Here is a 17,447-nt window from a genome sequence, read left to right as displayed (position 1 = left end):
CCAGGTGCTCTGTCTGTGAGATTAGAAAAGAGGGGTTTCAACCATGTCATCACACATCCTCAGAAGATCAGAAACATAGCCTAAGAAGATTCCGAGAATTGCTCAAACTAAGAAACCGTTGTGACAACACCCTAGCAACTGCATAGCAACACCCTGGCGACTACCTAGAGCTGTGGTGGTGACTATATGGTAATCAATTTCAAAAACTTTCTCAATATGCAAATCTATTTTATGCATCACGTTTTCTTTATTCTGTAATGCAAAGCAATCTAATGATAAAACATCATTATGACAAAGAAGTTCGGCAGATGTGTTTGCTTCTCTGAGTACTATTTGGAGTCTCGGCATTCCTTTGTGGGTATCCAAAGAGCACGAGGTCAGAGCAAGGGTCCTCAGAAGGGGCAGGCCAAGGAGATGTTATCCGACTAATTTTGGCCCCATTGGTTCAATACCCTTGACAATCTGACCCCCTCTCCTTGAAGCATGGACCCATTGTCTCTGGCCCACCTTTTTATTGTGTCTTGAATGGGTGAGCTATGCTTAAAACAAAGACCTGTGTTTGCTTGCCCAAGGTGTCATTCTTCAAACTCTTTTACAATGGACGGCCTGTGTTTACACTTAAGTGAACTGAGGTTTACCAAAGCCACCACAAATTAGTTTGTTTTAACGGGGTAATGACCATTATTAAATTCTCTCACAAAAGATTCATTTAGGTGACAATAACATTTGGTAAACAAGTTATTAAGCAGATCCTAGTTCCTAAGTGTCATGGATAATCTCTCTTTGGTAGTGATAGAAAAATTCAGAACCACGCTTTATAGTTAAACATGAACTGAATGAATGTTGCAATCTGTAACCGTTATACAGTTGTGCAGTATTTCTCTCTTTGTTGTATGACTAGTTTCTCTTTTCCCAGATTTTGTTATTGTGTGATGTCACCGTGCAACTTTCATGTTCACACCTGACACTTGGAACAAAACAAGCACTTAAACTGTGGGAAATGTCACTCGGATGAAATTTTCTCACACAAAATCGCATTTTAAGGAACTAATATTGACTGATTACTATTTGACTTGTGGGCATGTCAGGTCTTGATGATTTGAAGTAGCAGGAATCATAACAGGACATGATCTGTATATAGTGGCATTGCCCAACTTTTCGTACTATACTGTTCGAACCACTCCTTCTGGCATTTACCTGATTTTAAAAATAATTCTTATGACAGTTTAAAACAATACTTACCATTGAAATGAAATTTTAATGAAGACGTGTGGGTTCAAGGGCTTCTTGAAGTCACTAGGGGAAAAGACGGGATCAATAAAAACTACTTATTTTCGTAGATCTCATAGATGAAAATTTGTCTTTAGCATGCCTTAATTTTTATACAAACCTGTAGTTTACGGTGAGGCGGGTCTTTTTACGTGTCTACAGAAGTTCCAGCCAATCGGTGAGCTTTTTTTACGCACGGAGACCAATCAAATGCGCTGGCCCGCCCCTACTTGAACCCAAATACTTCACACAGAAAACCCCCCATCAAAGTTTACCTATATGTCTTTACGCAAACAATAAGAATATACAACACCTAAAGTATATTATGTTAGGTTAAAAGCTTTTAATGTTTATATTTCAAACTCAAAATAACAGATTCAATCTTCGGGAACTGGAATGTCCTTTTCATCAGGTGTCTCCTACCATCAGACCTTGTGAAATAATCCGGGAGCGAAAAGTAGATTTACCTGTAGCTCGGGTTCTGCATCTCTCTCACTCGCTCTCTGTCTTCTGTTACCTGCACCGACTTGAAAGTCCAGTTTCACAAGGAAGAACCGCGGAGGAAGAGAAATATGTCACAGGAGACAACAGACAGGTAAGAGTCATGAGTGCGACACGATCTTCCATTACCTGAACACAAGTATCGGAACGTCACCGCGACCCGTTCTGCATTTCCCACGATAAAAACATTTTTTTTCTTTAAACTTGATTTTTTATCGTCGCACTGGTTTCTGAAGCAGGTTTTTCGATTATTCAAGTGGATTTTGTTTGGTAACTTGTTGTTTGTATGGATAAAGATCACCGCAACGGGAAAGTAGTTTTTTTGCGGTCAAAACGCCATCTTTCACGAATGAACCACCTTGGATATAAGCGGCCGAAAATCATTTAATTCTTAACGTATTTACAAAAGAATCGTACCATTTACGCTACAATACGTGTGGGATTCTTACTAAAATAAATATTACATTTTTAAGATCTCCATTGTTTTGTGTTTTTTAAACTTTAGCAAAGTTATAATTCTGGTTTTCACATTCATTTATTACTTTTTGCATGTTTGTATCGTTTGGCGAGGTTTAAAACGATGAGATGGTTGGAGAGATCAGCTGTTTTGGTTTTTGTGTCTGCCCATTTTTATTATTTATTTGGTCTTTTTTTAATATAAATAATAAGTAACGAATAAAACACAACTTTGTTAAAATAAATAAATAAATACATTGAACGATTCTCTTTTGGTTGGTGTAATAACGGTCTTGAGAGCTATGAGACCTGTGAGCGGAAAATTCATTTTTAGCTTAATTCACGTAGCCTGCTATTCTCATAAACTATGTAAGTTAATAAAAACATGTTCGACGAAAGACAGGAGTGCCTGTTTACTGATGATTGACTTTTGTGAAAAAGTTGTTTCTTCCAAATGTGTGACTTTCAAATATGTTTCTTATAATACAATTAAATTTTGACATTAAAAACGTAGTTTGAAAATTACTGGACTTTTATGGAAATTTGTATTTTTTCTTAGATACAGCAAGTGCACATTTCTATATGAAAAATCTAAAATCCATTATGTGGCTGATTTGGAAAACTGTACTGGCACTATATTGTTATGGAAGATCACAATTTTAGAATTTGATTGTGCAATCTTATCAGTTTAACTCTTTTAACGCAGTTTCAATCTTTATGAAAGCACAGTAGCCTAAGTAGTTTAGAAATAAAGTTTCTGGTAGAGTTAAATATTTTATTAAGATTATTCAGTGTTTGTGCTGATTGTATTATTATTATTATTCATTTATATATGCTGAGCTGACCACAAATAGCCTTTATTGAAATGATATATAATTTTATTTCATCAGCTAACAACCAAGTTGCACCAGCAAACAAAAGATGCTCGACCTTTTCACAAAACTCAGAGACACTGGCGGTGCCATAGCAGAGAAACCCCACAGGTGTTGTTTATCTATAGACAACCAGTATATACCAGAGTTCATAACCAGAAAGTGTCTAAACAACTTATATTTTGTTTTATTTTTCTCGGCAAAAACAATTATTTTGTTATCTAATAATGACATTTTTACAGTTTTTGGTTTGGCATTATTGTCCATTTTCTTCTGGCCACTTTTTAAGATTTATATTTAAATCATTTTTGCATACGTTGAAACTGTATCTAAAGCCAAGCCAAATTTAGAGTAATTAAGGGACTTTAATATTGTCAGTATTTGGTTGGTTTGATGTCTACAGGCATTGATACATTGCCCATCAGACACTAACAAAAGGTGCAGTGTACCGGTTTGTTTGCAGCAGTATGCAAAATAGAGCTTTTACCTAGACCTTTATCAGCTGGATCATTTATGTCTCTGTGTGTTGCTGTTTGCTGGTGTGCTCAAATTGATGGTGTGTGTTTGGCAGTAAGAGGCTGGTGGTAGTGGTGCCCAATGAGCCATCCTTTCACCCGCGGCGGGCCTACACCAGTGAGGATGAAGCCTGGAGGTCCTACCTGGAAAATCCTCTCACTGCGGCCACAAAGGCCATGATGAGCATCAATGGAGATGAGGACAGTGCAGCAGCTCTGGGACTCCTCTATGATTACTACAAGGTTAGGACGTTAGCTTTTTTGTGCTCGAGAAATGTATTAATGTGTGAAAGCTGTAAATAATCAAATAAATGTCTTAGCATCCCAGTTTAAAGAACCAAAGAACAGTATAAAATTAAATTGCATCATTTTATAGTAAGCCTCTCAATATGCACATTCTTGTTCACACCAAGACAGATAATGAAAACTGTTAAGATATAGAGATATATAAAATAGTTCTACATTTAAGAATGACAATTAATAGCGGGACTCACACAACAACTACAACGATTAAGATATAGGGACGAATCGACATTGTTGACATCACTTTAATATGCATTTGATATTTACAGCCAAAACCTTTTCAAATTGAAAGGGCCCACACATTTAAAACGCATAGATACAGTATGGGCAATGCATATAACATCACTGTTACTGTTGTTCTTTGGTGTTTAATACTTCTCAGGTACCAAAAGATAAGAGAGTATTACCTGTCGGCAAAGCGATTGAAATTGCAGAGGAGCAAGAAAAAAGGTCAGTATCTAGAGCAATATTTAATATAAGAGCTGCTATAGTAAACCATTATACACATTCAAACAAATTTTAGTACGTAGTATATCGACAATTAACATGTCTCATGTTTTTTTGTGTTTTTAGAAACATTGCAGTGGGAAACAGTAGTCAAACTGAACTGGAGACAATAGATAACAGGGTCCAAGTGCTGAAATCAGTTCCGGTTAATCTGTCTCTCAACACTGATCAACAGGACAGCAAGAGGGAGCAGTACAGCGCAGGCCCAGGAGAGAGCGGAACCGTTGCTGTGGTGAAGTCTGAGGTATACACCCCTGTCTTCATGGGTTCAGGCTTTCACTATAGAGCCGAAGGCGAAGAACAGACGCGGGTCATCTACGAACAGGCACACTCTTTCGACAACTCAGCAGTCAGTCATGGTGGATTTGTGAAGGACGACCAACGCAGCAGTCCAGATAGCACCTACGAAGATGACAGCAATGAAGTGAGAGAGGTTTTTAAAAGTCCTTGTCCTATTGTTGTATTCCAGAAACCGTTTTCTTTTAATGAATGGCTGATGAATTGTTTAATTTGACGCAGAAATACCGCTCATCATCTCTCGGAGCTGATGACTTCATATATGACCAGTCAGACGTGTAAGCGTTCATACTAAAGAGTTACATAGAATTATATATATTCATACATTTTTGAATAACACACTAGTATGTTCTTCAACAGAGACACCTTTCAGTACACACTAGATGCTACCAGGTCCTTGCGACAAAAGCAAGGGGAGGGGCCTATGACCTACCTGAACAAGGGCCAGTTTTACGCCATTACACTAAATGAGACCAGTGCCAATAAACGCCTCAGACATCCCATCAGCAAAGTCAGGGTGAGTGTTGTGGTGTGTCGTCCAACCTAATGATATTTTGAGTTTCAAGTTCAAGAATTTCAATACTTGATTGCTCAGATTTTTAAGATTCCATTAAGAATTGTATGCATACGGAAACAAAATAGCAATGCAACGAAGACGCCTCCTAGCAACGGTATTACCTTGTATGATTAACAGTGTCATTTACTTTTCAGCGAACTTTTGCTGAACAGGTTTAACTAATGCTACTGCTACTGATGGTTTGTGAATTGAGAAGTTGAACATTTCGACTTTTTAAGGTTAAATGGAACGGAAATAGTCCAAAGATATGATTCCTGGACACTGGTGCTGCATGATGGGAAATTGCGTTTTAGAAGGGGATAGTACTATTTGCTGAGCTTTGTCTTTAGGCAAGGAATAGATTATCAGATTTTTGTTACTGTGTTTTTTAACAGCATATTACGATCTTACTTGGCCCTTAATAATTTTAAACAAACATATGGTATAAATAATTGAGCGTTAACCTCTGTTAACCATATATTCATTATTTCCTCATCAGAGTGTCATCATGGTTGTGTTCAGTGAAGATAAGAACCGCGACGAACAGCTCAAGTACTGGAAGTATTGGCACTCTCGCCAACACACGGCCAAGCAGAGAGTTCTAGACATCGGTAAGTGTTCACACACCTGCAAAAAGTTCGTTGGATCAGTGTGAAACACGTGCTCACATTTGTCAATGAGAATTGAGGATGTTGGTGTATGTTGGCATTTATTGGATCAGTGTGAATGAACCTTTACCCCAGCTCTAGCTCTAGCATTAGAAAGCAGATATTTCATGAAAGTTGCAAAATTCACTATTCAAGCGAGCCATTTAAGGTTACCTTTAAATGTTTTGTCAAATGTTTTTCACATGTAGCTATCTAAAGACTTTTTGACGGTTTTAGTTATTGATATGTCAGAACCCCTCAGGGCTCTTCAGGAGATTGGCTTGCTGTCACCCTATTTAAACTCCATGTCTTTCCTCTACATTGCTAAATAAAAAATAAAAAATAAATGTCTGGGGAATAAAGGGGTAGGAGTAAGAAAAATGAAACAAAAAATTATGAGGGAACTGCGTGCCATTATAAACCTCCAAATCAAACCGCTCTTGAAATACTTGATTATTGTCTCAAAAGATCAACACAAATTTTGCCCCTTTTTACACGTTAAAACACAATCAAGATAACTTATAAAAACTCATAATTAAAAGAAATGATTTGTGACCAACAAATTAATCCTAAAGTCAAAACTCCCAAGTCAAATTTACAGTGGACACACAGTCTGCAAGCTTCATTTGTGATGTTTTGCTTGTAGAAAAACTGAACCCTTATCTCACGTTTGCTATAGTAATAAAATAAGAACCCTTACTTAATTAATATCCAAAATAGCTTATTTATGGGTACATTGTGATTACAAAAATGCAGTGTATATTCGCTCAAAGATTGTTGCATAGCATACTGCAGGTCATACCTACAACAGTTACCCCTAAATTATCAAATACACACAATATAAATATATATTTGTATTTTTAATTTGTTTATTTCCCAAACTTTGCACTTTGTTCCTCTTTATCTACAGATATGTACTGTAGAGGTACATTATTGCTACAATTAGTTCCGCTGTAAATCCTGTTTAATTATGCGGTACATTGCGGGCTGTAATCTAAAGCGTTACCAAAAAATGCTTGACAGAAATGACACAGGTTTTCTTTCATTTGTAGTCATACTCAGTGGATGTTTTCACCACGTTTAACTGTGGATGGGCAGCTCTTCCACGCTTGAAAACACTAATGTTGATGTAGACCATATTTAAAATGAACAGAAATGCGTTTATGTGGACATGGTCACAGTTTCAATTGCATGGGTTAAATAAGGGCACAGTTTTTTCTTTAACCTCCAGCCAATTTAAATAGCCCAGCTTCTGCAAGTGTAATGAGGCACACATGCAAGCTTGAAATTGTTAGTCCATCAAAAGCAGGGCTGCAATGAGACTCATTCACACATTGTCACACCTTCAGAAACCGTCATCTTGAGCTTGTTTCTTCTTGTCCTTCCCTCATTTTCAGTAATCAGACGCTCTGCTACGTCCTTTGTCAGGATTTGGTCTGGAGACTCTTAGAGCCTGGGAGCACCCTTAGGGAATATCTGAGCTATCTTTGTTTTAAAACTTGCTTTAAAATGAAAAAGATCAACTTTAAACCCTTTATGGCACATTTTAAGGTAACAGTTCAAACCAAAGCTGGGTGGTACAAACAAAGCCGGTGGACCGTTGAGGTGGACGGACCTCCAGACATATGGTGTAATGCCCAAGCCTAGTAGGGAAGACGCAGTGACTGAAATTTGATACTTCCACAGTTGGGATTTGAATAGCAGTTGAGGTGGGATTGTTCCTTAGGCTGGAGGCCATGACACAAGAGCTGGGATTTGAATGGGGCTATTTAATGGGGGGAGACATGTATGGGTGTTGCCTGAGTCTTGGTAAACCAAGCAAAGGTGATCTATTTCTGAAATCGCTGGAAAAAAAATCACAATTAAATATCTCAGATCCAAAGAATCACCAGTTTTTAACAATTGAAGATTGGCTCCGTTTACTGGAAGGCGGGTCTTCTTATATTTAGAGTTTCATTCCCTTGCCATTCAAAGTGGCGCATCTTGTTAATATCTATGATCTTTGCATCAACCACTTAGCAATGAACTAATGAACTAAATATTGCAAAAAACCCATATTTAAAACAACCATACAGCCTCCACAACCATAGAAAAAATTATTGTATGGGCCGCTATTCTTAGGCCATCCGCCATATTGAAATAGGGCGAGCCGGTCTGTGTTGCCAAGTCTGCGCTTTTCCTGTGGAATTAGATAACTTTTTAACTGTTGATGCGCTTTGTATTTTTGCACAGGTTAGAAGTGGAAGGATTTTGTTACTTAGCTGTCAATCTTAAGATGATTTTTTTTATGAATGTTAAGTGAACTAGGGACATTTGGCTCATGATAAATGATTTTGTTTCAAAGATCTAGTAACCCTACGCAAGCTGTCCATTAACACTCAAGAGCAAGCAGATGTGCGTTTGCAACTCTAGTAATAAGTGTGTTTGATTATGAAAATGTATTTGGTTTATTCATTATATTTGCCAGACGGACACGTCTATGTGTCTTAAGCGCTGAATGAGGCATCTAGTTATACATATACCCACAACATCCCAGCATCTCATAGAACTTACATTGTTCACATTCAGTTAATCTGCAATGTTTTGGAAATATTTGAAGTAGTCAAGGCAAGAATATCCGTTTAATACAAAGCTTACTTATGTAGCTAAGATAGCGCAGACAGACAGACTCCACCCGCATATTAACCATCAGTTTACTCATCCTTATGATGTCGTATAATCTGAATCACAGACTTGTTTAAAGTGTGAGCAGCCATAAATGTGAGCTAGTCTATCAAGCGGCTACTTTAAAAGGCTAGTGTTTGTGTACAACAGATAAGCAGGATCTAGTGTGGATGCGCGCTCTTTTATATACACTCATCTTATCGACCTTAACAATGCCCTGCTTGCTTTGGCAGACATTTTTTTCTAGTTTAATATTTGAAATTGCTCCTGATCACAGTAGTATTGTGCATCTCATTTCTTACGAAAACGTTTTGTATTCCATCAAATATCACTGCTGTTAATGCAATGCTCTCTTGATTGAGCTATAGGATGCATGCTGGTCTTTGTTGGTTCATGCATAGTTCGGGTCTGATGCACATTTTGTTTAGGCAAACATTTTAATATGCTGGTAAAACATGTACAACCCAGCAAAGGTATGCCTGTAAGATCGGGAGATCTGGAAATCTACTGTGTAAAAGAGAAAAGCTTTTGCATCTATTCAAAATCATAAACATCTCACAGACGATGTCTATATGACATCTGACAGCAAATGTCTCCAAGACATTGCAGATGAAACTATGTCTTGCAGATGTAAAAGCAGACATCGAATAAACGTCTGCCAGATGTTTGTGTGCTATCAGTTAAGACCCATGCTTAGTGATACGCCAAAATGAAAATGGGACAAGATATATATTTATTTTCTTTTGGACCGAAACCGATAATGCCATGTAGTATATGTAGCATTTAAACTACATATACTGTTTGTGTTTTGCTATTTTGTTTCAATGAAGATTGCAGTTGATTTCGCTTGTATGTTTTTTCACCAGCTGACTACAAAGAAAGCTTCAACACAATCGGGAACATCGAAGAAATCGCATACAACGCAGTGTCTTTCACCTGGGACGTGAATGAGGAGGCAAAGGTAAGGCAGTTTCCACAATCCAAAAGTGTGTGTTTTGGATTTTTGGACATCCTGCTAACATTACTGATCCCAGCGAATGACGGAATGACAGGTGCAGTCGTTCCACACATCCAGGTTTCGGTTTTCACTCATATGACTGCGTCTAAGTTTTGTCACGGATTTGTATTCAGCCCTGCTGTCATTGTGTGTAATACACTAAATGTTATTGAGACTCTGGGTGGAGTGTTACGACATCTGATATGTGTATTTAACACGTTCGTCTCTCTCCATTTGCGGAACACTCCCAAGCGTTATGTTTGGGATTGACAATAGTGCCTCTTCCCCAATCCTGTCCATTAATTCGGAGCTCTATTTTCTCCTATATGGTGTATCAGGTTTCACTGGTAAGCTACGTAGTGTAGAAAATGGATTAGATCTGTGTACATAAACACACACAAACTTCAGTCTGAATCCTCCCCGCCTTACAGGCAGAGTCCCTGCCCTCCTATTGTGGCTCGTGTTTGGTTCTTCTGATGCAATAAAGATTAGTTCAAACACTTGCCTCTGGAGTATATTCAGCAACAGCTCTCTACGCAAACATTTGCTTTTCATAACGCAAACACACACAGTTCAAACCCATTCGTGTGCACTATGCAGTGAAGTGTACGCAATGCAGAAGATTGTTTAGGTGAATTCATTTATCTTTTAGAGTCCGGAATCATACATGTAAAATGTGCAGCGGGGTGCGAAATGTATTAGTGCCTTCAAAGAGGTTTTCATCAGGACAGGAATGGAGGAAGCCGTAAACTCAGTTTCTTCATGCGCCATTGATCTTTGAGGTGGAAATGATGTTCTGGTGCAGAGCAGAAAGGGTTGGTTTCTTTTACGAGTGCTCCGCCGTAGATACGTCTGTGGGTCTTAAACATTTTGAAAGAACAATTAATGGCTGTTGCATATCGAAAGAGCCTGACAAAACTTTCTGAAATTGCACATCAAGATCTGTGTATACATGGACTGAAATTTGTTTTTTTTCATGTAAATGTGAACGCTGCTTTTGTTCTTAAATGGGCATCGCACCTGTTGGTTTTTGAAGGAGAACTTGGCTTTTATTGTGGTTCTTGTGTTCATGTAAATGTACTACATGTTAGTTAAATAGGGTTTAGAAGTGTTTTTTCTTTAGAACCCTCATTATACATTGGACATCAGGTGGTAACCCATATCAAAATTGTTTATCGAATCAGACGAAAGCAACAACATAAAATACCCGTTACATTATAAGGCTAGGTTAAGATTTTTAAAACCATACACTACCGTTGTTGCATGTGTTGTCATAAAATGACATCTGACCATCTCAACTATTAAAATTAACTTTGTACATAATTCCTTACCTTCCATTTTTCCAATACCTAATTTGATTTTACATTTATGCATTAACAGTGTATTCAAGGTGTGTTACCAGGGATTGGACCAATGGTTTTCGCACACTTTACTAACCAAGCTACAGTGTTTTTGTTATTGATGTGGAGAATAAACCCCACAAAGCGTTAAGGCAGAGAAGTGACAAACAACCTATTCTGTTGTTTGGGTTTGGACGCTGAACATAAGCTTCAGCCAAGGCAAGGGTTTCTAAATAATACACAGCAAAAGGACTGTGCAATTGAACCCATATTGTATTTATTGGAATCTGATGTTTTTTTTATGATAAGAGTAAAATCATGTCACACCACCATATTTTGATTGAATGCACGGATGCCAACAACAAAAGATGTGGGAAGTTTTTTAATTTTTTAAACACTTCCCACACCTTTCTGTTGTTGGCAGCCATGCATTCAATCATCTTATTTATTATGATATCTGTCTTTTTTTAATTCTTTGCATTCAACATTATTTGCCCTTTGCTGTCTGCAAACATCAAAACAGATCTGCGACCCTTTTGTTTATTTCTAACACAATCTCATGGGAATTCGTGAGGTGGCAAATTTCTTAGTATGAAAGTTTTTGTATGATTTGCTTTCATGCCAGTAATGTAAAATGCAGGGGTGGGGTTAAGGGCGGGGCTTCGTTGTTGCTTTTTCCTAAAAAATCCTATTCACATCGAACGGATTTATACGAATTAGCCACCTTGTAAAATGCTCAGGAATTTCTGTGAGATTCGATTGTTATTTCTGAGTTTGTTGGGTTTGTAAGGTTAGCATGTTGTTTCTGCCAGAAAGACTGGGACACGGGAGGCATGATGACGTTGCAATGAGCTTTATTTAACAGATGACTTTAAAGGAAAATATGATAGGATTAAGTTCTTTGGCGAATGCTCCGTCTGTAGCTCTAATCCAGTGGGTCGTAGATTCTTGCACTTCCTGCCTAAGGCGAGGGCAGGGGTGGAGCCAACCCCCCGGGATGTATGGACAGGGACCGACAGGTGGTGGGGGGGAGGAGGGGGTCTAAATGTCAACGTCAGTATCTGCAAATGCACATGTTCAGTAAGTATGGATCTTATATACTCCAAGTGTTGTAAGATGATAGGATAGAACTATAGGTAATGAGTGATGTAGCATTAGAGTCTTGCTGGGAAATTTTCTTTTAATGCCATTAGAAAGTAAAACACTTTTTGGAACCTTCATATGTTTACAGTCAGCCCAATCCAGATTTTCATCTCTGATGTTATACTATGCTGAGTTGTTGCATGTCTCACTCACTTGTCCTCTGGCATTGGTAATGGTTGATTATATGAAACTGTTAATAACTAACCACATAAATATTTATTGAGCAAGACTTCGTTTTGTTTCCTAACTTTTCCTAAAATGCTGGAGGCAAAAGCACTACCTTGGAATTTGAAGAGACATGGCAGAGATGTAGTTGACGATTCATTCAAAGCCTTGCATTAATACACAACTAAGATTCCTTTGAGTTGGAGAATTGTTGTGGTTTGTGATGGAACTATACTGTTTGATGTGTGAGCATTGCCCGTGGCTCAGTTGTACAGCAGACGTGTTGGAGCAGGCACCTGTTTTGCGTGTGTAAGTGGCTGGTGGGGGAAAAACAAAGGACACTTTCAACGGTCAGGGCTCTTTAGGTCAATCCGGAACAGGCTGTTAGACAATATGAATATTGAAGTTTTTACGCAACCATTCCTCTCATGGAAATGTGATTAAAACCCGTCGAAATGTACAGTATGGTCATCATTACATTCTATCAGCTCTTTAGTTAAAGGTGTACCCCAAAATCAAAATTCTGTCATCATTTGCCCTCATATCTTCCGAGTCGTTTAACTTTCTTGCTGCTTAACTTCATGCAATAAAAATAATGTGTTGATCAGTTTTATAAACCACCCAGAGGAACACAAAAAAGAACTCAAAACATTCCAGTTCCGCATTTATTTGACTAACCAATAACTGTCTATGTCTTTTGTCTAAAACAATTTGTTAGTCGGGCAAATTAATTAATGTAAATGCAATAGCCAGTAAAACTAATAGTCTGTATATATAGAGACTTACTTTATCAAACAAATGGCCTAGCTAGACTTATCATTGGAAAAAATGGCATTGGAAAAATAGAACTACATAAATGGAAGAATTGTATTGTCGGGTTAACTATCCTTTTAATCCTTGTCGTTTCATGTTCACTGAGAATGAATCAACATTTCTTTTTGTCCTTTTTTCTGTGATTGTTAGATTTTCATCACAGCGAACTGTCTGAGCACAGATTTCTCCTCTCAGAAGGGGGTGAAGGGTCTTCCACTCATGATCCAGATCGACACTTATAGCTACAATAACCGCAGTAACAAGCCCCTGCACAGAGCCTACTGCCAGATCAAGGTCTTCTGTGATAAGGTGAATCTTTCAACCAATATGTACCTCGTACCAAAATGATGCCTCTTTGGAAGCAGTTATTAACAACAAAAGATACTAAATAGTTCTGAGTTGTTGTAACAAAATGAACATGTTGCAGAGGGATAGTTCTCTGTCGCCACCATGTGATTATGTTTAGTACTGTTACTTTGATCTACCACATCATCCTTACATACATGAACAACGTCTGCAGGAGAATGCGTTCGCTCATTTCTCTCTTCTGTATTCTCGTCTGCATGTTTGTGGATCTCAGGGAGCAGAGAGGAAGATCAGAGATGAGGAGAGGAAACAGAATCGAAAGAAAACAAAAGGTCTGTAACACTAACGAAAATAAAAGGTTTATTGATAATGCCTGCAACTATTTATGTCATTTCTTTTAGTTAAATAGAAATACATTTGTGTTAATGACATTTTCTTCAAAAACAAGACCAAGACAGATCATGTGACTTTTAAGATATTCTTTACTTATTGAGATTAACATAATATTATTATTCAACCGTGCCCGACATTAGGTCATATAATTCTCCCCAAATAAATTCTGACATCTGAACCTAACATCATAAGACTCTCGTACAGTAAGTTGGAACATTAACAAAGTAGTGCAAAAAAAAGGGTAAAACTTTTGTGTTTAATATATTATTGCTTAATAGGTACAGTGATATGCTTTTTCTTAACTGCTTACCAAAAGCTGGACACTATTGAAAAATGATATCTATATCTATAACATTTAAATTGAACCAAAATAATTCTAAATCTTTGTCAAAAGCAGTTCTCTGAGGTGGACAAACATTTTTCTAGAGGATGAGCGTCCTACTTCTACGGTATGGTGACTGTAGTGACTGATGACTAATACTGTTCTCGCATGACATCCTCTCATCAGGAAAGGATGGGGGGGTTGGAGCAGTAACCCTTCCGAAAAAATGTGACGCCACCTTCTTTAAAACGATGACGGATTTGGACGCCCAGCCGGTTCTGTTTATTCCGGATGTGCACTTTGGGAATCTGCAGAGGGCAGGCCAGGTACTGTACGAGTCAGTCTGCAAACACATTCACAGCCTGATCTCAACCGTTTTTGTGTTCAAAGTCCCCTGCTTTTGCTAAATAGTTGAATGTGTGATTTCATAGTTAGCCCCCCGGCTTCCTGAAATCTCAAAAAGGTTGAAAGACCCTCATTAAAGAACTGTCTTGACTAACGTAGCAATCCACTGCAGTGTTTTTAATAAGACAGAGAATGCGTGACCTTTCCAAACTCAACATGAAAGGTCATTTGGTCTTTCTCATCAAACATGCAAGTCTGTGTATATAGGCTATGAACATTTGATCATTATCATATCTGCTGTAACGGTCTTTGCAGTGTCTATACTCAGGTTGGCTTTAAATGTTACAGAGATGTTTGAGAGTTTAAGTGTTTACCAAAATAATCTTTCAACTTGTTGCAGGTGTTTGCCTTTAATACAGAGGAACTTGAACGAGAGGGGTGAGTTTACATTGCATTGCTTTTTCATTTTTTCAATGATTCAACAAACAAATGTACAGCTTTGTAGAAGCTAAATGGTTATTAAAATGGGAATGTTTACTACAAAGGTATTACATTTGTAATGCACTTTATTTATTATTTGCCAAAATCATGATGTAGTTGTACCGTATTTGACCATGTCCCACCATCTCTGTCACGAGAATAATCTTTTTCTGCCATGTCTCCTTACATTTCAAAGGGGAAACATCTTGACTGTCCTCTTTAGTCCACAGTCTATAGTTATATATAGTTTATAACCGCTTTATAAAGCATGGATTCCATTGTGAACGCCTACAGGAAAATTTCATTGCTCAAATGTTGCTCATGTACTGTATAGTTTGGGAGACTTTATGGAATCTTCATTTATGAGCCTATTAACATATGAAAGTTCCTCCACTGACATTTTATTTGAAAGAAATAATTCAGTCTAAAATGCTTATTGGTGTGCGGTTGTGTTAGAAGTGTGCTGGTGAAGAGAATGTTTCGGCCATCTGAAGACGAATTCAGCCCTCCTCCTCATAAACAACTTAAAGAAGATACACACAAGAGAGGTCAGTTCAGCACATGCTTATTCTACATAGATACAGTTGTGTAAACTAATTTGTAACATTCATAACAAAGGAAGCCATAAAAACAGGAATTACAGTGTTTTACCTCACATAAAAAAAGGATATATGATGTCTTGTACTTTATTATGACGCTTTTTCCATTTATGCTCTGAGTTTCCACGGCAGATCGTTTTTAGAAAATCTCTGATTTAGAAATATGGAGTAGTAAAAAGATCACTTTATTTGCAGTGCTCCTTTATGTGAGAAAAGAGTCAGATGAGGTGTTTGATGCGCTGATGCTGCGGTCGCCAACTCTCAGAGGACTGATGGATGCAGTGAGTATCTGTTCCTATAGGGGGGGCTGTACTCACATCTACCAGGAGTTTACAAATTCTTTGAATCGTCAGGGTCCTTTTCAAATTTACAGCAACATTAAAGATAAAAGTTTACTACTAAAATAGGTCCATTTTCTTATACTTAATAAAGTATCGTGCCATGTTTTCTACTTTCAGATAAACATTTTCCTTCTTCGTCAAGCATCATCCATCGTTGCACTGTAAAGCTTTGATAAATAGCATGGTTTTTGTTTCCTCCTAACAGATTTCAGAGAAATATGGTGTGCCCACTGAAAGAATGGCCAAGATTTACAAGAAAAGCAAGAAAGGGTATGCCAGATGTACAGTACATACAGATATCGACATTATTAAGTGATGGGATAACCAATGAATAACGACTTTACAACTCTCTCCAATACAGGATCCTGGTGAACATGGATGACAATATCATCGAGCATTACTCTAATGAAGACACATTCATCCTGAGTCTCGAGAACCATGCAGATGCATACAAAATCACATTAACGGAAATATGAACATCATCGCATTTCTAACAAACTGTACTGTCTATGCTGAAAGACTTGTTTCTCGGACTGGAGCCATCAAAACCGCCGTTGGATTCATGTCAGCTACATCTGATTCTTCATCATCCTTTAATTGAATTGAAATGACTAAAAGAAGACATACCTCATTCCTAAGAGACCTCATGGATGATTTTCATGAATCAATAAGCGTTCCTTAAAGTGTGCAGTGGGAAATATGGTCTGGGTGCTGATGGTTATTTGTCATTATTCAGCTGTGAATAGAAAAGCTATTGTGGCCACACACCCCAAATTCCTCATGAACAGGTCGAGGGTTATAGACTGAGGATTTAACATTTCATTTGGTTTTGAAGAGCATTGACAGATCTCTCTTAACTACCCCCTAAATGATTGAATTGGAGCGGAGGAAAATATCATAAAGACTAAGGGACATGCGCTTAGTACGTAAAACCATCATTTGCTCTAATGTGTAAATTCTAGATCTACATTTGCTTGAATGAGTTGAGTGCGCCTGTTTGGAATTGAGACTTTGTTACCCACAGAGCTACTGATCTTCGAAAGCGTCCAATACTGTAAATGTTTGTTTTATTTGTTTAATTTTATAATTAATATTATTGCTGTTTTTTAACATATCGTTTAGGTTCTGTTTAGGTCGTACTGATTTTGTTTCAGATGTACAAAGAAAGTTATTTTTATGAAGATATGACGTGTGCCATCGAGTTTTTTATAATGAATATGAATAATGCAAGTAAACGTGTTTAAATAACGTTGAACTGTAAAGTACACAATATCAATAGGACTTCAAATGAAAGAGTCACAGCAGGTGTAGCCAAGATTCATTTCAGCCATGTTTATGTATTGCACTCAAATTTGAATGTGAATTTCATTTTTGGAGGTCCTTAGGTTTCAAATGCAAAAGCAGTTTGAGATTTGATATTTGAACATTTCTTACCAGCACAGAGCTGTGCATTTTTCATGTTTTAATGTGGTCCATATTCAAGAATAACTGGGCTGTTTGTGTTATTGTAACATTGTCTTCCAAAAGAAATGATGTAAAGGGCACTTTGGAAAAGAATAATTTGAGTGTAAATAAATGCATTTTTATCAAGTGATGGATATTCTGTTTCATCGTCA

General features: G+C 37.6%; 1 protein-coding gene across 2 annotated transcripts; it reads left to right on the top strand.

Moving 5' to 3' along the window:
• Positions 1-1,527: 1,527 nt before the first annotated feature.
• Positions 1,528-17,430, top strand: grhl2b (grainyhead-like transcription factor 2b). Of its 2 annotated transcripts, none has more exons than XM_079485598.1 (16): positions 1,528-1,864; positions 3,670-3,856; positions 4,299-4,366; positions 4,490-4,847; positions 4,943-4,998; positions 5,081-5,237; positions 5,776-5,887; positions 9,454-9,548; positions 13,196-13,354; positions 13,626-13,683; positions 14,253-14,392; positions 14,812-14,849; positions 15,348-15,439; positions 15,686-15,771; positions 16,037-16,101; positions 16,193-17,430. In XM_079485598.1, the coding sequence occupies exons 1-16, from the start codon at positions 1,842-1,844 to the stop codon at positions 16,305-16,307; spliced, it is 1,809 nt and encodes a 602-aa protein (XP_079341724.1). In that variant the 5' UTR covers positions 1,528-1,841; the 3' UTR covers positions 16,308-17,430. The 2 variants fall into 2 exon arrangements, with proteins under 2 accessions (XP_079341724.1, XP_079341723.1); XM_079485597.1 differs by having other exon boundaries at positions 1,808-1,864; positions 4,490-4,856.
• The last annotated feature ends 17 nt before the right edge of the window (positions 17,431-17,447 follow it).

This window comes from Barbatula barbatula (genome assembly GCF_947034865.1).
Source record: "Barbatula barbatula genome assembly, chromosome: 21".
NCBI classification, from domain to species: domain Eukaryota; kingdom Metazoa; phylum Chordata; class Actinopteri; order Cypriniformes; family Nemacheilidae; genus Barbatula; species Barbatula barbatula.
This window is presented reverse-complemented; position numbering and strand designations above follow the sequence as displayed.

Coding starts and splice junctions, on each gene's coding strand:
- grhl2b (XM_079485597.1), top strand. CDS start 1,842: ATGTCACAGGAGACAACAGACAG. Junction 14,850..15,347: donor GAGGAACTTGAACGAGAGGG/GTGAGTTTACAT, acceptor CGGTTGTGTTAG/AAGTGTGCTGGTGAAGAGAA. Junction 15,772..16,036: donor TCAGAGGACTGATGGATGCA/GTGAGTATCTGT, acceptor TCCTCCTAACAG/ATTTCAGAGAAATATGGTGT.